Source organism: Schistocerca piceifrons, chromosome 4 (genome assembly GCF_021461385.2).
Source record: "Schistocerca piceifrons isolate TAMUIC-IGC-003096 chromosome 4, iqSchPice1.1, whole genome shotgun sequence".
Lineage (NCBI taxonomy): Eukaryota > Metazoa > Arthropoda > Insecta > Orthoptera > Acrididae > Schistocerca > Schistocerca piceifrons.
This window is the reverse complement of record NC_060141.1, coordinates 84,296,134-84,319,088: the sequence shown is the minus strand read 5'-3', so window position 1 is coordinate 84,319,088 and position 22,955 is coordinate 84,296,134. Positions and strand designations below refer to the sequence as shown.

Below are 22,955 nucleotides of genomic sequence, written 5' to 3'. Positions count from 1 at the left end.
ACATTTCGAAAGCTTCTATTCTCTTCTTGTCCAAACTGGTTATCGTCCATGTTTCACTTCCATACATGGCTACACTCCATACAAATACTTTCAGAAACACTTCCTGACACTTAAATCTATACTCGATGTTAACAAATTTCTCTTCTTCAGAAACGATTTCCTTGCCATTGCCAGTCTACATTTTATATCCTCTCTACTTCGACCATCATCAGTTATTTTACTCCCTAAATAGCAAAACTCCTTTACTACTTTAAGTGTCTCATTTCCTAATCTAATCCCCTCAGCATCACCCGATTTAATTTGACTACATTCCATTATCCTCGTTTTGCTTTTGTTGATGTTCATCTTATATCCTCCTTTCAAGACACTGCGTTCAACTGCTCTTCCAAGTCCTTTGCTGTCTCTGACAGAATTACAATGTCATCGGTGAACCTCAAAGTTTTTACTTCTTCTCCATGAATTTTAATACCTACTCCGAATTTTTCTTTTGTTTCCTTTGCTGCTTGCTCAATAAACAGATTGAATAACATCGGGGAGAGACTACAACCCTGTCTCACTCCTTTCCCAACCACTGCTTCCCTTTCATGCCCCTCGAGTCTTATAACTGCCATCTGGTTTCTGTACAAATTGTAAATAGCCTTTCGCTCCCTGTATTTTACCCCTGTCAACTTCAGAATTTGAAAGAGAGTATTCCAGTTAACGTTGTCAAAAGCTTTCTCTAAGTCTACAAATGCTAGAAACGTAGGTTTGCCTTTTCTTAATCTTTCTTCTAAGATAAGTCGTAAGGTTAGTATTGCCTCACGTGTTCCAACATTTCTACGGAATCCAAACTGATCTTCCCCGAGGTCCGCTTCTACCAGTTTTTCCATTCGTCTGTAAAGAATTCGCGTTAGTATTTTGCAGCTGTGACTTATTAAACTGATTGTTCGGTAATTTTCACATCTGTCAACACCTGCTTTCTTTGGGATTGGAATTATTATATTCTTCTTGAAGTCTGTGGGTATTTCGCCTGTCTCATACATCTTGCTCACCAGAGCACGAGTAGCACAATAAATCAAGCGGCCTGACGAACTGGCGGTCACTAACGTTTTGTGAGGGAGAAAATATAACCTTTCTCCTAAGAATTCACACATACGGTCGATCAGTTACTTTCAAGGCGTGAGTTAGTACTTTAATCCCTCTTGGCGTCTCAATTTATGAGCTGGTCATGATTATGTTGTTTATGTATGAGTTTTCACGTTAGAGGGGATGGGCGCTGTACAACGTGAATCTTCGAGAGAAATGAATTTCGAAGTGTCGGTTCGTTCTTTGAATTGGGTAGTGAGAGATCTTACTGTTACGTAGCGGTAACTATTCAGTAGCGTACGGTTTCTATGGAGAAATCATGACTGATCCGAAGAAACAGGTCAGCTAACTTCTGAAGAATTAAGAATTCTCCGCAACTTGAATGATGCACCAGGAATAATATAATTTCTGAGCAGAATATTAATATTGACATGAACAGGGCATTGTCTTACTTTAAAACTATTTTCTCAGGTCCGATCTGTAAACTGAAAATGCACGTTTTTGTAACTATACGCTGCTAATTTAGTTCAGCCGCAAAGAAACTTGTCTGTGCATTACCGTGTCATTGATGTTTTAATCACTACAAAGAGATGAAGATTAATGTTGACAGTATACTAGATGGATGTATCTTAAGATCCTTTTTCCTACTTAAAGTAAGTTGTAGCTATTTGTTGGACAACTGCAACCCATACATTACCTAACTCAGTTGTCGACTGTATTTTTGAAAAAATTTCGTTAAATTTATTATGGCCTTGTCTAACTGTAGGCTTTGTTTCAGCTTTATTTGTAATTTCAAAGCATCTGGTCCATTTGTAGTTATCACTTTGTTTTCGTGAAAGTTTGAAAACGCAGAATTTTCGTCAGCAGCGAAACAGTTTGTGCTTAACGAGCATCTGAGCACTCTCATCCATCAGCCCTGTTCATGAGAATTCTACACGACCACGAATTTTGCGTAAAGCCACACATAGGTGCTGCTGGCAGCGATGTAACTTTGGAAAAAGTTTCTGAGAGCTAATGTCGTAACTCACGCGTGAAAACTGCCATCCTGGGCTAGAAGTTCATTGCGTCACTTCTGTAACGGAAACAAGTGACCATGGCACCGTATGTGTGTGCCGAGTTTTTTTATTTGAGTGTGAGCGGAAGGTGACAGTCGTTTGTTAGCTGTTTTACGATTATAATACTAGCGTTGTGTAATTACTGAATAATTTGTTGACCCGATTAAATCCTGTACGTAGAATTTCTAAAATAATATATGACTGTAGTTATCATGGAATGGGTTGACTATAATTTAAATTGTAATTCCATTAATGTAGCAGACGACACTGCGATTGCGGTTATTGGTAGCAACAGAAGCGGGGCTGTTATGTGCGCGAGAGAGACGATGGATGGGGACAGGAAAAAGAGTGTGGTAGTGTGACCTACCATAATAGCTTCCACCTGAAACTCACAAAAGAAATGTTATTGCGAAAATTGTAGAACAGTTGAATACCGAACGAAAATGTAATTGTGAATTGTTACAGACAGAAAGGAAAACACAAAACTAAGTGAAGCGTTATATTGTGGACTGTAGCAGCCTTGAAACGCAGAGTGCCTGCGGACTCGATAATACGAACTGCTACGAAGACAATTTTGTTCTACTTCGACATTTCAAATTAGTCAAATAATTTAGTTTCTTAAATTAACTCTATTGCAAAATTTAACAAAGTAGTAGTCATAAACTGTCTGGAATTGCAAGTTGAACTCTGCCTGTTTGTTGTTAGTGTTTGGCATTCAATTTTTATCGTGTCCGTCTGACATGCCTGGTTCATTTGTGACTTTATTACTTTTAGAATTTTATACGGTAATGTGTTACGTCTTTTTTATTGTGCTCTTTGTGGATTGACAAAAATGTTTGCTTTCTGTGTCTGAGGATAAGCTCCTTATATAGTATATTTGACAACCTTTTGGTAGAGATGTGTTATTCTTAGAAGTAAATTGTAAGACTTGTGTAGAAGTGACACTTACAAGAAGTGTGTTTCCCTTCTTTATTGTACATGCCACTACAGTTATTAGTTTTCCATTCAAGAATATTTTTCACTTTGAAATCTGTCTTATGAATCTTATTCTCGATATTACATAATTTTCCAGTGTCTCCATATCTCTTCGACATACACAACCATCTTGAATGATTGTAAAACAAATGTTATAAATTATTAAATTACGCTCTGTGCAAAATTCTGCCGGATGGTGTCACCTTTCAGTCCTGCCCCCAGTCCATATTCTTTTATTGTTTTACCTCCTCTCCCTTCTGCTTCCGTTTGATTCCAGTCCATAATCTCCATTAAGGTACTGAATAATTCCTTTTATTTCATCATGCATTTGAAAAACCTTTTTCATCATCTGTGAAGCAAATAGCCATAAACAATTGTACTACGATGGTGGGTCTTTGCTTTGTCTTGGATATGATAATCCATTCGCTACGATGTGCTTAGTAGTTTACCCGCAGTCCTATTTTCGTGTTCATTATCAGACATTATCTTGCGTTATCCCATCCGATTTTTTGTTGAAAAAGCTGTGTTCTGATGGCCGGAAATCCCATTCGTCCGGCGACGGCACTTCACTAGATCTCCTCACACCTGTCTTAAACCAAGTAATTTCTCTTTTCAAGTTGTCTGACCTACCTTTTTGACTGAGAGATGTAACAATCCACACTTTGCCCTGTAGACAGTTGTTTTGTTATGACGATCACATCCCCCTGAACGTTCTCCACTCGGATATCCGAAGGGGTGACTATTTCACTTCCGGAATATTTTACCATTATTAAACGATACAGTAAAGCTGCATGTCTTCGGGAAAAATAATGGCTACAGTTTCCCCTTGGTTTGAGATGGCTAATGTTAGAGGGCTTGTCAGACAATCGTGCAGATTAGAATTATATATTAATACCTTCAGCTGCTGACAGGCCTTTTATATATCAACGGGGACAGGTGAAAATGTGTGCGCCGACCGGGACTCGAACCCGGGATCTCCTGCTTATATGACAGACGCCCTATCCATCGCATTTTGTTCGGTATTGTTCGTTCCGTTTGGTATGGGCGGAAGTCACAAGATATCTGTTCAAGTTGATCGTTGATTTCTTTACTCAGTTTTTTTTATTACAGAGGGCGAGCATCCTCACCTTATATTTCCACACACTGCATTCGTAGTGTCCCTACCCAACACACCCATTACTCGTGGAACACATTCTTACCAAGTCCCGTAAGAGTTCGGGTAACATAAGTGCATCCGCGCAGAAGAGGAAGGTCGTGGCCGGTATTGCCAGAACTATATACTTATATGGATATGGTGTCTGTTCTTTTGGACATGTACTTCTTCATCAGTCATTTCGACAGTTTCACCATCATCACCAGCTTAAAGGCATCTTTTACTCAGCTATTCGTAGTGACAGCTATCGGTGATTCGTTACATCATCATTTATGGTAAGGTGGTCGAGAAGACAGCTTGCGACACGCAGTTGCAATATGAACAGTAATTGTTATGTATTGGGACGGGAAAATTACATCTGTTTCTTGCAGTTCGTCAATCCCATAATGTTTGCGCAGTGTGTACGATTTGCCCCATCAGAAAAAGCGCACATGTTGTTATGGTTGCACATCGACGCGACACTGTATGACCGACCTACAATGAGAAGGAAATGACAATTTCCGCATCAGGATCGGGGACACATAAACACATAACGTTCTTATTGTACTTGAAAGACGGAACTTAACATCGCGGCTACCTTGCATGCTGCAGAAAGTAATTGCCGATACTTGCTACAATGAACAGTTGTGTAAAAGATGCCTTTCACCTTACGATGATGGTGTAACCGTGGGTACATCTACTGTATGAAGTAAAGACTTCGTGAATTAGGCATAATTACATTTCTTTTGATTTCAGCTATAACAAAAATCAATTTAGCTATAATCCAAAACGTGTTACTCGTGTTGAAACAAAAGCATTTAGTACGTACCTTAATTTCACTCCTGCATATAGCAAAACTAATTCTTTCGTTTTCTGATTGTTGCAAATGCTACACTTAAATGCATGACTTTAATTACTCTGTATAGCTGCAGGATCAAATTGAGGTTCTGTTAGATGACGATGAATTTGACTTTAGGAAGTGTCAAGCCATGAGAGAAGCAGCTCTGTGATTGCACTTGTTAATGCAAGCAAGAACGAAGAAAAATCAAGACACACTCATAACATTCGCCGACCTAGAAAAATCTTTTGACAATATAAAATTGGGAAAGATGTTCGAATTAGGAGCAAGCTGTATGGAAAGACGGGTAATATACAATATTTCGAACCCTAAGACTGGAAGACAAAGAACGAAGCGGCCGGATCAAAAAGCTGTAAGATAGAGATGTAGCCTTTCGCCCCTACTGTTCAATCTATACATTGAAGACGCAATGACGAAAATAAGAGAAAGTTTAAAGAATGTGAATAAAATTTAGGGTGATCAATTATAAGATTTGGTGATGACTCTAATATCCTCAGTGAAGATGAAGAAGAATAAAGGATCTGTTGATGGAATTTTCAACAGTGGGCAAACTAGATCGGAAGAGAATCGAAGAATTTGAGGTGTGGTGCTACAGAGGCTGTTGCAAATTAGGTGGAGTGATAAGGTAAAGAATATGAAGGTCTTACGCAGAATCGGCAAAGAAAGGTACGCACAGAAAACACTGAAAAGAAGAAGAGACACGAAGATAGGACATGTGCCAAGGCATCCATGGTAGTAGAAGGAACTGTAAAGCGTAAGAATTGTGGGCGAGACTCAGACTGAAATACATTCAATAAATAATACACTCCTGGAAATTGAAATAAGAACACCGTGAATTCATTGTCCCAGGAAGGGGAAACTTTATTGACACATTCCTGGGGTCAGATACATCACATGATCACACTGACAGAACCACAGGCACATAGACACAGGCAACAGAGCATGCACAGTGTCGGCACTAGTACAGTGTATATCCACCTTTCGCAGCAATGCAGGCTGCTATTCTCCCATGGAGACGATCGTAGAGATGCTGGATGTAGTCCTGTGGAACGGCTTGCCATGCCATTTCCACCTGGCGCCTCAGTTGGACCGGCGTTCGTGCTGGACGTGCAGACCGCGTGAGACGACGCTTCATCCAGTCCCAAACATGCTCAATGGGGGACAGATCCGGAGATCTTGCTGGCCAGGGTAGTTGACTTACACCTTCTAGAGCACGTTGGGTGGCACGGGATACGTGCATTGTCCTGTTGGAACAGCAAGTTCCCTTGCCGGTCTAGGAATGGTAGAACGATGGGTTCGATGACGGTTTGGATGTACCGTGCACTATTCAGTGTCCCCTCGACGATCACCAGTGGTGTACGGCCAGTGTAGGAGATCGCTCCCCACACCATGATGCCGGGTGCTGGCCCTGTGTGCCTCGGTCGTATGCAGTCCTGATTGTGGCGCTCACCTGCACGGCGCCAAACACGCATACGACCATCATTGGCACCAAGGCAGAAGCGACTCTCATCGCTGAAGACGACACGTCTCCATTCGTCCCTCCATTCACGCCTGTCGCGACACCACTGGAGGCGGGCTGCACGATGTTGGGGCGTGAGCGGAAGACGGCCTAACGGTGTGCGGGACCGTAGCCCAGCTTCATGGAGACGGTTGCGAATGCTCCTCGCCGATACCCCAGGAGCAACAGTGTCCCTAATTTGCTGGGAAGTGGCGGTGCGGTCCCCTACGGCACTGCGTAGGATCCTACGGTCTTGGCGTGCATCCGTGCGTCGCTGCGGTCCGGTCCCAGGTCGACGGGCACGTGCACCTTCCGCCGACCACTGGCGACAACATCGATGTACTGTGGAGACCTCACGCCCCACGTGTTGAGCAATTCGGTGGTACGTCCACCCGGCCTCCCGCATGCCCACTATACGCCCTCTCTCAAAGTCCGTCAACTGCACATGCGGTTCACGTCCACGCTGTCGCGGCATGCTACCAGTGTTAAAGACTGCGATGGAGCCCCGTATGCCACGGCAAACTGGCTGACACTGACGGCGGCGGTGCACAAATGCTGCGCAGCTAGCGCCATTCGACGGCCAACACCGCGGTTCCTGGTGTGTCCGCTGTGCCGTGCGTGTGATCATTGCTTGTACAGCCCTCTCGCAGTGTCCGGAGCAAGTATGGTGGGTCTGACACACCGGTGTTAATGTGTTCTTTTTTCCATTTCCAGGAGTGTAATTGAGTATATATCGCGCAAGCGGTACCCTATTCGTGGCGGTCCATAACAGCCTTGCAGTTTACCTGTCTAATGGCTTCCAGGAGCAATAAAAATTTGATTTTGAGTATTCCATACAATTATTTACAGCATTTAGAAATGTAAAATGCTGTCATAATCTATCTCGTAAGAGGTAGAATCTTACGTTACAGGTTTAACAAAAGCCAAGTATTAAAGTTAAAATTAATGTATAAGTCCTGAGGCAGTGTAACTCACGTCAGCAGATTTCCCGGACTATATTCATCCATTACTTGATAATGAGAGCTCTTGCCGACTGACAACAAATTTTCCACATAATTTGAAACCTTTTACAAACTTTTTCTCGCTGACGCCCACATAAAACAACGAAAGTAAATTTTTTTCTACATTTTCGCTGTTCGTGTAGTATTAATTCAGCAACAGGCTTGACTGTCTAATTTATTACTTCTTTACTAGTAACTATATTCGCAGCACGTGTATCGACATACACCACTGAACGTATCTGCAAAGTTGTATCATTGTACGACACATAGTTTAGGAGATGTGACGTTACAAACACGGATTTTTTTATTAGTCTGTAGTTGAATAATGGTAACTAAAAAAGAAACACAATTACGGTTTTATGTCTTCAACCCTAAAGTTTTTGCATGATTAATGGCAAATATTTGACACAACTCATTTATAACGTAAGCAGACGTTAGAAGCTGTATTCTATAAGAGTCCAATAAGCAATGCGACGCATTTTTTTCTCGGCTAATTTCAGTTGAAAAAAGCGGAATTTGCTGTGGGGCATGATGATATATTCCCGCTTCAGCCCCTGCAGTTTCATGACGTTCCGATAGGTGCCGCGGTTATAAGTAGCCTTCAAAATGGCGCCTGTAACAGAGGTGCAGTCCAAGCAGAGAACTGTAATTGAGTTTCTTTTGATAGAAAACCAGAGAATCGCAGATTTTTATAGGCACTTGCAGAATGTTAAAAGAGACCTGGCAGGGAACAGAAGCACAGTGAGTCGTTAGGTGAGGCGCCTGTAATCTTCGCAGAAAGGTCGCACAAACCTGGTCGAACTTCTTCGTGCCGGCGGCCCGCGCAATGGTGTAACTCCTGGAATGTTCGAACGTGCTGACACTCTCACTCGTGGTGATCGACGGATCCCAATCAAACATCTCGTTGCACGACCGAACGTCTCTGTCGGTAGTGCTAACACACTCGGCCGCCAATTGGGGTGCTAAAAGGTGAGTGATCGCTGGGTTTCTCGCTACATCTACATCTACATTTATACTCCGCAAGCCACCCAACGGTGTGTGGCGGAGGGCACTTTACGTGCCACTGTCATTACCTCCCTTTCCTGTTCCAGTCGCGTATGGTTCGCGGGCAGAACGACTGTCTGAAAGCCTCCGTGCGCGCTCTAATCTCTCTAATTTTACATTCGTGATCTCCTCGGGAGGTATAAGTAGGGGGAAGCAATATATTCGATACCTCATCCAGAAACGCACCCTCTCGAAACCTGGCGAGCAATCTACACCGCGATGCAGAGCGCCTCTCTTGCAGAGTCTGCCGCTTGAGTTTATTAAACATCTCCGTAACGCTATCACGGTTACCAAATAACCCTGTGACGAAACGCGCCGCTCTTCTTTGGATCTTCTCTATCTCCTCCGTCAAACCGATCTGGTACGGATCCCACACTGATGAGCAATACTCAAGTATAGGTCGAACGAGTGTTTTGTAAGCCACCTCCTTTGTTGATGGACTACATTTTCTAAGGACTCTCCCAATGAATCTCAACCTGGTACCCGCCTTACCAACAATTAATTTTGTATGATCATTCCACTTCAAATCGTTCCGCACGCATACTCCCAGATATTTTACAGAAGTAACTGCTACCAGTGTTTGTTCCGCTATCATATAATCATACAATAAAGGATCCTTCTTTCTATGTATTCGCAATACATTACATTTGTCTATGTTAAGGGACAGTTGCCACTCCCTGCACCAAGTGCCTATCCGCTGCAGGTTACTTTAACGTCTGTAGACGTCTCTCCATTGAGAACAACATGCTGTGTTCTGTTTGCTAAAAACTCTTCAATCCAGCCACACAGCTGGTCTGATATTCCGTAGGCTCTTACTTTGTTTATCAGGCGACAGTGCGGAACTGTATCGAACGCCTTCCGGAAGTCAAGAAAAATAGCATCTACCTGGGAGCCTGTATCTAATATTTTCTGGGTCTCATGAACAAATAAAGCGAGTTGGGTCTCACACGATCGCTGTTTCCGGAATCCATGTTGATTCCTACATAGTAGATTCTGGGTTTCCAAAAACGACATGATACTCGAGCAAAAAACATGTTCTAAAATTCTCGCTGCCTAAACATTAGCTCAAAAATAGCAACGAAGGTGATCTGTGCGGAATTGCTTGCACATTATGTGGCTGATAGTGACAACTTTTGTCGAACATCGTCACAGGCGGTGAAACATGGATTCATCACTTCGAACAAAACAGCAGTCCATGGAGTGGCGTCACATCACCTCTCCTCCGAAGGAAAAGTTGAAAGCCGCAACCTCTTCTGGGACGTTGAAGGGGAGATTCTACATCTACATCTACATAGTTACTCTGCAGTTCACATTTAAGTGCCTGGCAGAGGGTTCATCGAACCATTTTCATACTACTTTTCTACCATTCCACTCTCGAATGGTGCGTGGGAAAAAAAATACCTAAATCTTTCCGTTCGAGCTCTGATTTCTCTCCTCTTCTCTTATCTCTTATTATGATGATTATTTCTCCCTACGTAGATGGGTGTCAACAAAATGTTTTCGCATTCGCAAGAGAAAGTTGGTGATTGAAATTTCGTAAATAGATCTCGCCGCCAAGAAAACCGCCTTTGTTTCAGTGATTGCCACCCCAACCCGCGTATCATATCGGTGATACTCTCACCCCTATAGCGCGGTAACACGAAACGGGCTGCCATTCTTTGCACTTTTTCGATGTCCTTCGCGAATACTACTTGGTAAGGATCCCACACCGCGCAGCAATATTCCAGCAGATGATGTACAAGTGTAATATAGGCTGTCTCTTTAGTGGGTTTGTCTTATCTTCTAAGTGTTCTGCAGTCTTTGTTTCGCCTTCCCCACAATATTACATTTGTGGTCTTTCCAACTTAAGTTGATCGTAATTGTAATTCCTAGGTATTTAGTCGAATTAGCAGCCCTTAGAATTGTGCGGTATATCGTATACCCAACATTTATCGGATTTCTTTTAGTACCCGTGTGCATGATCTCGCACTTTTCTTTTAGTGCCAACTGCCACTTTTCGCACCATAAAGAAATTTTCTCTAGATCATTTTGTAATTGGAATTGATCGTGTGATGATTTTACTAGACGATAAATTACAGCATCATCTGGAAACAATCTAAGGGGGCTGCTCAGATTATCACATACATCATTTATGTAAATCAGGAACAGCAGAGGGCCTATGACACTACCTTGCGGAACGCCAGATATCACTTCTGTTCTACTCGATCATTTACCGTCTATCACTACGAACTGTGACCTCTCTGAGAGGAAATCACGAATCCACTCACACAACTCAGACGGTGCTCCACATGCACGCAATTTGATTAATAGTCGCTTGTGAGGAACGGTATCAATAGCCTTCTGGAAATCTAGGGATATGGAATTGATCTGAGATTCCTTGTCGACAGCACTCATTACTTTATGGGAATAAAGAGCTAGCTGTGTCGCACAATAACGATTTTTTCTTAATCTGTTTGGTTATGTATCAATAAGTCATTTTCTTCAGGGCGACTCATAATGTTCGAGTGCAGTATATGCTCCAAAATCCTACTGCAAATTGAGGTCAGTGATATGGGTCTGTAATTCAATGGGTTACTCCTATTTCCTTTCTTGAATATTGATGTGACCTGTGCTACTTTCCAGTCTTTAGAAACAGACCTTTCGTCAAGTGAACGGTTGTATATGATTGCTAAGAAAGGCGCTATTGTGTCTGCACACTCTAAGAGTAATGTGATTGGTATACCACCTGGACCGGAAGACTTGCCTTTCATAAATGATTTGTTTCGCAACACTTAAGATATCTAATTTTACGTCACTCATGCTAACAGCTGTTCTGATTTCGAATTCTGGAATATTTAGTTCATCTTCTTTCGTGAAGGAATTACGGAACTCTGTATTTAGTAACTCCGATTTAGTGGTACCATCATCGGTAACATTTCCATCGCTATCGCGCAGTGACGGCATTGACTGGTTTTGCCACTGTTGTACTTTACATACGACCAGAATCTCTTTGGGTTTTCTACCATATTTTGAGACAATGTTTCATTGTGAAAACTATTAAAAGCATCTCGCATTGACGTCCGCACTAAATTTCGAGCTTCCGTGAAACTTAGCCAGTCTTGGGGATTTTGCGTTCATCTGAATTTGGCATGCTTTTTTCGTTGCTTCTGCAACAGTGTTCTGACGTGTACAACAGTGTTCTGACGTGTATTCTATTTGATGTCCTCCCTCGTGTGGCAACGACAACTCAGAAGTCTACTGCGCTACCCTAAGGAAACTTAAGAAACGACTTCACCGTGTTCATCACCACAAAAATGCAAAAGAATTTCTTCTCCGTGACAACGAAAGGCCTCGCACAAGTCTGCGCCCCCTAGAGGAGCTCACAAAATTCATTGGATTGTTCTTCCTCATCTTCCCTACAGCCCGGATCTCGCACCTTCCGACTTCCATACGTTTTCCCAGTGAAGGATGCACTCTGCAAGAAACACATGTGGATGATGAGAAGGATATTGACGCAGCAGGATGTCGACTCCGAATTCGACCAGTAGAATGGTACCATGCGAGCATCCGCGTATAGACTCTCCCAGTAAGGTGGCGTTCGTTTTGAATGGAGATTATCTCGAAAAATATGGTTTTGTAACTAAAAGGGTGGGAAAAACATGGTGTATTGGATCCTGAATAAAATTAACCTGCTTTCAGAAAAAAAATTGCATTACTTATTGAACGCCCCACATATATGGGAATTCGATTCTTAAAACATAAAAACAGATATATCTAATGTAAGTAATATCCCCAAGATGCAAAGACTAATAAAACTATCACCACACAAATGATTTGCCCAAAAACATAGAACTGCTCCCTAACAAGCTGTTATTGTTGTGGTCTTCAGTCCGAAGACTGGTTTGATGCAGCTCTCCATGCTATTGTGTCCAGTGAGAGCCTATTCATCTCCGAATAACTACTGCAAACTACGTTCTTCTGAATCTGCTTACTGTATTCATCTCTTGGTCTCCCTCTATGATTTTTACCCCTGACACTTCGCTCCAGTACTGAACTGACGATCCCTTTCTGTTTCAGAATTTGACCTATAAAGTTATCCCTTCTTGTAGTCAGGTTGTACCACAAACTTCTTTTCTCCCCAATTCTATTCAGTACTGCCTCATTAGTTACGTGATCTACCCACCGAACCTTCAGCATTCATCTGTAACACCACATTTCAAAAACCTCTATTGTCTTCTTGTCTAAACTGTTTATCGTCCATGTTTCAATTCCGTACATGGCTACACTCCACACAAATACTTTCAGAGAAGACTTCCTAACACTTAAATCTATATTCGATATTAACAAATTGTTCATCATCAGAAAGGCTTTTTTGCCGTTGCCAGACCACATTCTACATCCTCTCTATTTCGGCCATCACCAGTTATTTTACTGCCCTATTAGCAAAACTCATGTACTACTTTAAATGTCTGGTTTCCTAATCTACTTCTCTCAGAATAACCTGATTTAATTCGACTGCATTCCATTATCGTTGTTTTGCTTTTGTTGACGTTCATCTTATATAAATGAAATGTATTCGCTGTTACAAATATGGAATACTACCAGCTGTATAATGGAATGACGACAATGAAAATTTGTGCGGCGCCGGGACACGGACCAGGATTTTCCGCTGGTCGCCTTACCATTTGGCTATCCGAGCACGACCTATAGCCAAGACTCAAACTTGCGTATGTCGTCAACTATGTGCCTATATCTGCACTCGTACATCTGTCATGTATAATCCCTTACAGGTGAGACATTTTACTTAAAAGTTGCTTGCCCGGTGTCAGCAAATAAATACGATATTGCAGTGCGAGCGTTATTTCGAATTACACTTCAAAGTTCCTTCGGACATGCATGCCGGCTCTGCAGTATCGTATTCATGTTATATTGTCGTTTCAGGACACTGTCAATTACGTTCAACTGCCCTTCCAAATTCTTTGCTGTCTCTGACAGAGTCACAGTGTCGTCGACAAACATCAAGGTTTTTATTTGTTCTCCATGAACATTAATTGGTACTCCAAATTTTTCTGTAGTTTCCTATACCGGTTGTTCAATTTACAGATTGAATAACATCGGGGATAGGCTACAGCCCTATGTTAATCCCTTCTCAACCACTGCTTCTCTCTCGTCCCTCGTCTCCTTACAACTGCCGTCTGGTTTCTCTACAAGTTGTAAATATCCTTTCGCTCCGTGTGCTTTACACCTGCTGCCTTCAGAATTTCGAAGATTCTATTCCAGTCAACACAGTCAGAAGCTTTCTCTAAGTCTACAAAAGCTATAAACTTAACATGACACTCACAAACGGTAACATGGGACTAACAAATTGCTGACCATACGCTCAGTGTAGCACGTAAAATTAGTTTCCTGTTGTGCGTCATTCGGTTTGTGAGCTGGTATAGCACATGAAAGTGCTGTTGCTAAAATATCGATGTATCGATATTTTCCCCAAAAGCACCGATATATAGGCGATATTTATCACTCGATAATCCATATCAGAACGGAAATATGAAGTGCCGATATTTTTATTTTATATTGTATTTTTTCACAATTTTCGAAAATGTTTGAAGTTATTCTTTTGAAAGTGTAGTATGACATAATTTTACTTTCACTTTGTGAAGGAGTGTTATTACTTTTTGAGCTTTGACCAAGTACAGTCTTTGTTTTTGACTGTGTGGAGCAAGTATCTGGTGGCACAAAAAAACATCGATTGTACTGTGGGCTCGTGGTGTGAATGGTATAAGAACATTTCCGATGTGAAGAAACAGAATACCAATCCCGTGAAAAAACAATTATTAACGCAACTAGTCTGCTATTTCTTCACATCGACATTCTTCAGAAACAGTTGGGAAAATTATGAACAAAAATCTAAATCACAAGATTGCTCGTTGCTATGGCCAGTGATGCATGAGGGGAAATGCTGACTTAATCGGCGCTCGGCGCTACGAACAGAAACTGCAACGTTTAGCTTCATCAAGCAATTTTGACACTGCAACTGCTAGGCCGCTGGCGTTCGGAGAAATGAAGAAAGAAAGACAGAAAGAAAGAGGGAAGTCGACACGATGTGTTGCGGATAAACGCGATATGTGACAAAACCGGAGATGGACCCATCGGACACCTTTTATCGTGCCACTTACGTGCAGTATTGTTTATTGCCAAGCGAAAATGAACACCGTTTTCTTTCCAATTCTTTCTCTAAGGGGGATAGGCAGGCTGCTAGCTTGTTAATTTACAGAATATCTATTAATAAATCAATACTTGCTTATAAAGCTCCAAAATCGGCAGTATATTTACAATGCACAGCCAATATTGTTATATGCAGGTACGTAGATACTTTTCCCCCTCGTATGTCGATACATCGATACTATTCTCGATATACTGAGAACTGATAATGAAGTTCTTTAGTACCGATACATCGGTAGATTCAGAGGGTGGCAGGGGTAAAACACAGGGAGCGAAAGGCTATTTACAATTTGTACAGAAACCAGATGGCAGTTATAAGAGTTGAGGGGCACGAAAGGGAAGCAGTGGTTGGGAAGGGAGTGAGAAAGGGTTGTAGCCTATCCCCGATGTTATTCAATCTGTATATTGAGCAAGCAGTGAAGGAAACAAAAGAAAAATACGGAGTAGGTATTAAAATCCATGGAGAAGAAATAAAAACGTTGAGGTTCGTCGATGACATTGTAATTCTGTCGGAGACAGCAAAGGACTTGGAAGAGCAGTTGAACGGAATGGACAGTGTCTTGAAAGAAGGACATAAGATGAACATCAACAAAAGCAAAACGAAGATAATGGAATGTAGTCGAATGAAATCGGGTGATGCTGCCGGAATTAGATAGGAAATGGGACACTTAAAGTAGTAAAGGAGTTTTGCTATTTGGGGAGCAAAATAACTAATGATGGTCGTAGTAGAGAGGATATAAAATGTAGACCGGCAATGGCAAGGAAAGCGTTTCTGAAGAAGAGAAATCTGTTAACATCGAATTTACATTTAAATCTCAGGAAGTCGTTTCTGAAAGTACTTGTATGGAGTGTAGCCATGTATGGAAGTGAAACGTGGACGATAAATAGTTTAGAGGAGGAGGAGGAGGAGATTAGTGTTTAACGTCCCGTCGACAACGAGGTCATTAGAGACGGAGCACAAGCTCGGGTGAGGGAAGGATGGGGAAGGAAATCGGCCGTGCCCTTTCAAAGGAACCATCCCGGCATTTGCCTGAAGCGATTTAGGGAAATCACGGGAAACCTAAATCAGGATGGCCGGAGACGGGATTGAAGATAAATAGTTTAGACATGAAGAGAATAGAAGCTTTCGAAATCTGGTGCTACAGAAGAGTGCTGAAGATTAGATGGGTAGCTCACATAACCAATGAGGCGGTATTGAATAGAATTGGAAAGAAGGGAAATTTGTGGCACAATTTGACTAGAAGAAGGGATCGGTTGGTAGGGCATATTCTGAGGCATCAAGGGATCACCCATTTAGTATTAGAGGGAAGTGTGGAGGGTAAAAAACGGAGAGGGAGACCAAGGGGGGAGTACACTAAGCAGATTCAGAAGGATGTAGGTTGCAGTAGGTACTGGGAGATGAAGAAGCGTGCACAGGATAGAGTAGCATGGAGAGCTGCATCAAACCAGTCTCTGGACTGAAGACCACAACAACAAACAACATCGAGTTACCGATATTTTTAAAAATATCAAGCCGTGGCGCTTGACGGCCTGGACGACAGGTGGTCCGCTCACCAGCAGCAGGCCGACGTCGTTGAGGGGCGGCACGTCACGTGGGGAGTCCGCCTTGAGGTCGTACCGCTCGTGCCAGACGGCTTGCCGCACCACGCGCCGCTGCCCGCCGCCACTCAGCGTCGCCGTGCCCGCCAACACCGACAGCACCGACGCGTTCTGCACCCTGCGAACAGGCCACCGCGTCAGCAGCAGCAACCGCAGTGCTTGTTAAGAGACACCTTTCTGCACGTACAGGGGTTGGGTAAAAATACAGGGTGATTCAAAAAGAATACCACAACTTTAAAAATGTGTATTTAATGAAAGAAACATAATATAACCTTCTGTTATACATCATTACAAAGAGTATTTAAAAAGGTTTTTTTTTTCACTCAAAAACAAGTTCAGAGATGTTCAATATGGCCCCCTCCAGACACTCGAGCAATATCAACCCAATACTCCAACTCGTTCCACACACTCTGTAGCATATCAGGCGTAACAGTTTGGATAGCTGCTGTTTCAAACCATCAATGGTGGCTGGGAGAGGTGGCCGAAACACCATATCCTTAACATACCCCCATAAGAAAAAATCGCATGGGGTAAGATCAGGGCTTCTTGGAGGCCAGTGATGAAGTGCTCTGTCACGGGCTGCCTGGCGGCCGATCCATCGCCTCGGGTAGTTGACGTTCAGGTTTCATAACTAACCTTTTTCGTAGGACTCTCCATACAGTTGATTCTGGAATTTGCAGCTCTCTGCTAGCTCTGCGAGTCGATTTTCCTGGGCTGCGAACAAATGCTTGCTGGATCATCACTCGTTCTCTGCCGTCCAGAACTTTTCCCTTTGCACAAACACCCATTCTCTGTAAACTGTTTATACCAACGTTTAATACACCACCTATCAGGAGGTTTAACACCATACTTCGTTCGAAATGCACGCTGAACAACTGTCGTCGATTTACTTCTGACGTACTCAATAACAAAAAATGGTTCAAATGGCTCTGAGCACTATGGGACTCAACTGCTGAGGTCATTAGTCCCCTAGAACTTAGAACTAGTTAAACCTAACTAACCTAAGGACATCACAAACATCCACGCCCGAGGCAGGATTCGAACCTGCGACCGTAGCGGTCCTGCGGTTCCAGACTGCAGCGCCTTTAACCGCACGGCCACTTCGGCCGGCTACTCAATAACACAAAAAGCTTTCTGTTGAGCGGTCGCCATCTTAGCATCAACTGACGTTGACGCCTAGTCAACAGCGCCTCAAGCGAACAAATGTACAACTAAATGAAACTTTATACCTCCCTTAATTCACCGACAGATAGTGCTTAGCTCTGCCTTTTGTCGTTGCAGAGTTTTAAATTCCTAAAGTTGTTGTATTCTTTTTGAATCACCCTGTATAGAAACACTGCGAGAAATGCGTGGTTGAATATAAACGGAGACGCTAGTGTAGTGGCAACTTCCGCCACCGAATGTATTAGCATGACCAAATGTACCGGCAAAACACCAAATGTAGTGGATGGATGCCAGGAGGTGCCGTATTAAAACTCGGCGAAAACTTTCCAACTGATGTCAAACTTCCTAGCAGATTAAAACTGTGTGCCAGACCGAGTCTCGAAGTCGGGACCTTTGTGTTTCGCGGGCAAGTGCTCTACCAACTGAACTACCCAACCACGACTTATGCCCCGTCCTCACAGCTTTAAATCCTCCAGTACCTCGTCTCCTACCTTCCAAACTTCGCAGAAGCTCTCCTGAGAACATTGCAGAACTAGCAATCCTAGAAGAAAGGATATTGCGGAGACACGGCTTAGCCACAGCCTGGGGGTTGTTTCTAGAATGAAATTTTCACTCTACAACGGAGTGTGCGCTGATATGAAGCTTCCTGGCAGATTAAAACTGTGTGCCGGACCTAGACTCGAACTCGGGATCTTTGCCTTTTGCGGGCAAGTGCTCTACCAACTGAGCTACCCAAGCACGACTCACGCCCCGTCCTCACTACTTTAAATCCTCCAGTACCTCGTCTCCTACCTTCCAAACTTCACACAAGCTCTCCTGTGATGTATTCCTTTTTAGCTACAGTGCAGTCGTCCTCTTGGTGTGCATCACAGGGCCCTGCAGTGCTGAGGAAGCACCCCAGCAGCCCGTGTAATGCAGTGCTGTGTCGAGCCGGCCTTGTACGGCCCGCTGAGTTCTGACGATGTCAGGATGGCTGCGCCAGCAGCAGCCTCAACGGCCACCGTTCTCGTTATCTCAGTGCTGCTCTGCTGGCAGCTGTAGGTCCTTCCTGCTCCTGCTTCTTCTTTCCTGATGTAGCTGAGATCGCAGTGGCAAGCGCCCGTGATCCGGCGTCCGAATCTGCAGCCCTCGCCTAGGGGTGTCCCCGGCGTGTGTCAGGAGTCGGTACGACTGCCCGCGGTAGCGAGCCAAAGAGTGGCCCATCGTTGACTGGCTGCGGATCCCACGTCGGCCTCAGAGCATCGAACCAACGACCTGCCTTGGAAACTGGCGCCCCATCCGTTGCTGCGTGTAGTCGGTGGTGTGACATGCCTCGCCATCCAGGAGAGCTGCCACACTTGAATGAATCTCGTTATAAAACGGCACCTATTTATACTCAGCTGTGCGCCTCTGTTTTGCCAAGCGTGCCGCTTCGCGTCACGTATGCATAACACTTATGTTCGCCACTGTCTCCTTCTGCCTGCGACTTGCGCCATGCAAACTGCTGTGTGTGCCTTCTCCGGCAGTTCTACGCCCCTGTGGCCTCCATTTGCCTTTGCAGCTGCTGGTATGCGTAACTCACTGCAATCCGGCCCGCACCTGGCTGTAACTTGTGCTCAGAATATCGCACAAAACTAACTTTCCCTATCCTAAACGGTGGTGCCGCTAACTAGCAAGACCGAGGTTGTGATGTTGTATTTAACCACGAACAGCACCTGTGCAATGTCCTTAATGCGTTGCAAGTGCCAATCGTGAGCACAACAGTGTTCAATGTAGTTCTAGTGCATTATGTTGGTGCTGAGTTGATTCCAATGTGGACAAGTTATTGTTGCTCGTATCGTCTGTGCTTCTCTAATCAAGGAGCCGAAGTGTTTGATCTTTAAAGTGGCGCCGTATCGAAGACTTCTACTGCATACAGCAAAAACGGAAAAACACTGTACGGTAAGTCAAAATGAGGACGAAACTGTGTATCGAGTGATCGTGATAGAGGTCATTGCCGAGGATTGTGTCGGAAAATACAAGGTCGCCAGCTGCAAAACTCACTGTGAAACTGAATGTCGCACTTGTGAATCCTGTTAGCATGAAAACAACATGTAGAGAGCTCCGTGAGGACGGACCTACAGGGCGAGCTGGAATTGCAAAACGACCCATCAATGATGCAAACATGAAAATGTGATGCCGAAGATGTAAAACCTGACTATGGAATAACGATCGAATGTCTTATGGCTGGATAAGCGCCGAGTTTACATCCCAAAAGTGAAACTTGACGAGGGTTTTCCGATGACTTTGGCAGCTGTATCGTGGTGTTTCATGTGGCCCTCGGGTACTCTGCAATGTCGTATTACTACCAAGAATTATGTGACTACTTTGGCCGTTGAGGACCATCGTATGGTACAATGTTTGCTTCACAATGGTGATAGTGTGTTCTAATATGATAGAGCTCGTTTCACAAGGTTCGCATCGTCCTCGACTGCTTTTGTGAGCAGGAGGATGAATTGTTGCATCTCCCCCGGAAATCACCGTCACCAGATCTCAGCTTTGGAGAGAATGGTACGTGACCGCTCTCCACCTCTATCATTGTTGCCTGTACTTCCCACAATTTTACAGGAAAGATGGTATAAGATTCCCTTGAAAGTAGGACGCTTTTATACATGCCTAGGCTATTGTAAGCTGTGTTGAATGCTAACAGGGTTCCTACAACATATTAGGAATGGTAATGTATTGTTTTTCTTGAATCCAAATGTTTGCCCAAAGCTGTAAGCGTTGGCTAATGAACTTCGTCGTAAATAACCCACCGCAATCTGAAAAGAATAGTGTTGTCCATACCTACAACCCAAAAAGAAAAAAATACGTATTTCTGTACACCAAGAGCTCCATTTAAAAACTTTCAGCTGCCGGCCCGGTGTTTGGTCATTTACCGCATCACTGGTGGCACATATTGCGTACATCTATATAAAATAAAAATAAAAAATATGGCGCTGGTAGGCCGTACTGTATGCACACAATCACAGCCATGCCATGTTGCAAAAAAGTAGAAGCAATGTAAGTGATAGTGTTGTATCTTTAAACACTTTTCAGGTTTCTGCCTCCAGTCAGCACTGTAATAGAAATTTAATATATGTTTTTATTCCATTTTGAAACGAAATCATGCTTTCACGTGCGCTGAACTGTTTTCTTAAATTCAAAATTACTCCAGAAAAATAAGGTCTTTCCAATGATAAAAACTTTTCCTAGGACAACTATTCTATCCAAATTTCAAACTGTTACACTCCATAAAATCAAGCCAGTACTGTATTTGATAATCTGTGTGGTACATTGTTACTCTGCTTCTCATCCCTAACCGATAATGAAATGGAATGAAGAAGAAGTAGCATCAAAAACCAACTACAAGTTGAAACATTTTGAAACAGAAGCTAATGGCAGCTAATAGAAAATTTCCATTTTGGACACAAGGAAAATTGTTAATACATTACAGAAAACCAGAGCAAATATCACATGTACGAATGCATGATCTAGGAGGGATATCCATTAATTAAATAATCTCGAGTTTCAAGCTACATCAGGTGGTTAACTGCCCACGAGCTTTCGGCATGGAGCTCCTCCGCCATTGGCAAGTGATTGATTGTTGTGTAAATGCAACTGCCTTGCTTATATAGCCACGCTGCCGCCAGTGACGCAACCTAGGGGGTGCCCCGCACCATATAGGGCAATGTACGTTTGAGCTCCCGAATCACGGGATCCAGGCCGTACTCAGCTGCAACCACCGTCTTTATTGAGGTCGTTGTCCGATATTTTGATCTCCATTGCTTCATATATAACGCTATCGCAGAAGCTGTTGGTCTGTTTAATAATAGAAGCATCGTCGAACGCAATTCGGTGTCCGTTTTTCAGTGCGTGGTCCGCTACAGATGATTTTTCTGCATAGTGTGGGAGGGAACAACTTTCATTTTCCTTGCCATTCGTGGACGTCCTTATCCGCCGTAATTCCAATGGGTGTCTCGATCACAGCATTTAGCACAATCCTACCGAGACAGATCAGTATCTACACGCCACCAGCTGCCAACCCCAGCACAGAATCGTTCTGTCATGAGGACCTTAGTACATCGAGCTGAAACCGCCTCGGACGCCGAAAACCTGCCGAGGGAACTGAGCCACTTACGTAAAGTTTTAAGGGAAACGGTTACAACACAAATTTCGCCGGCAGTTTCATCTGAGGCGCGAAAGCAGAATGCCCCCGAAGAAGACACAAAGGCAACGTTTTGTGGCTCAATAACAGGGAAGATTAGCCGGCTCCCGAAGAAACATAAAATCGACATAGTCCCCAGGCCTCCAGCAAAGATCCAAGAACTAATGAAGCCTGAGAAAGGCGATGTAGGCCTCAGAACGCCAGGAATATACGAAATACCTGTGGGTGTAGACAGTTTTATGTCGATCAGACTGTCCGCACTATTAAACAGCGCTGCATAGAAAATAAAAGGTATTTCCGCCAACGCTATCCCGAAACATCAGATGTAGAGGAGCATGCACTGGAAAATCACCGAATTGCATTCGACAATAGTTCTATTATAAAACGGACCAACAGCTTCTTGGATAGCGTAGTAAAATGAAGCAGTAGAGATGAAAATATCGGACAACACCCTCAATATAGACGGCGGATTGCAACTGAGTACGGCCTGGGATCCTGTGATTGAAGAACTGAAGCGAACACGGAGGTAGCACCACCAAAACATTGCCTTATATGGTGCAGGGCAGGACCCGAGGCCTACGAGAAAGACAGGCAGCAGTGCGTGCGTCACGCTCAGCAGACAAACTACGCTTCTGCACCTCTTAACTCGTAATTCAGTGTTTACGTATAAATGAGAATTTTCGTCTCTTACTGGAATCCCCGACCTATCAGTTTAATAAGTCACAGCTGCAAAATACTAACACGAATTCTTTACAGACGAATGGAAAAACTAGTAGAAGCCAACCTCGGGGAAGATCAGTTTGGATTCCGTAGAAACACTGGAACACGTGAGGCAATACTGACCTTACGACTTATCTTAGAAGAAAGATTAAGGAAAGGCAAGCCTACGTTTCTAGCATTTGTAGACTGAGAGAAAGCTTTTGACAATGTTGATTGGAATACTCTCTTTCAAATTCTAAAGGTGGCAGGGTTAAAATACAGGGAGCGAAAGGCTATTTACAAGTTGTACAGAAACCAGATGGCAGTTATAAGAGTCGAGGGACATGAAAGGGAAGCAGTGGTTGGGAAGGGAGTAAGACAGGGTTGTAGCCTCTCCCCGATGTTGTTCAATCTGTATATTGAGCAAGCAGTAAAGGAAACAAAAGAAAAATTCGGAGTAGGTATTAAAATTCATGGAGAAGAAATAAAAACTTTGAG

General features: G+C 43.4%; 1 protein-coding gene across 1 annotated transcript in view; it reads right to left on the bottom strand.

Annotated features, from left to right (window-relative positions):
• LOC124795617 (trypsin-3-like) overlaps window positions 1-22,955 on the bottom strand; it is a 145,637-nt gene that overhangs the window by 36,363 nt on the left and 86,319 nt on the right. Inside the window, exon 4 of the mRNA XM_047259689.1 lies at window positions 16,322-16,547. Within this exon, the coding sequence (XP_047115645.1) occupies window positions 16,322-16,547 (226 nt within the window). The remainder of the gene's footprint in view (window positions 1-16,321; window positions 16,548-22,955) is intronic.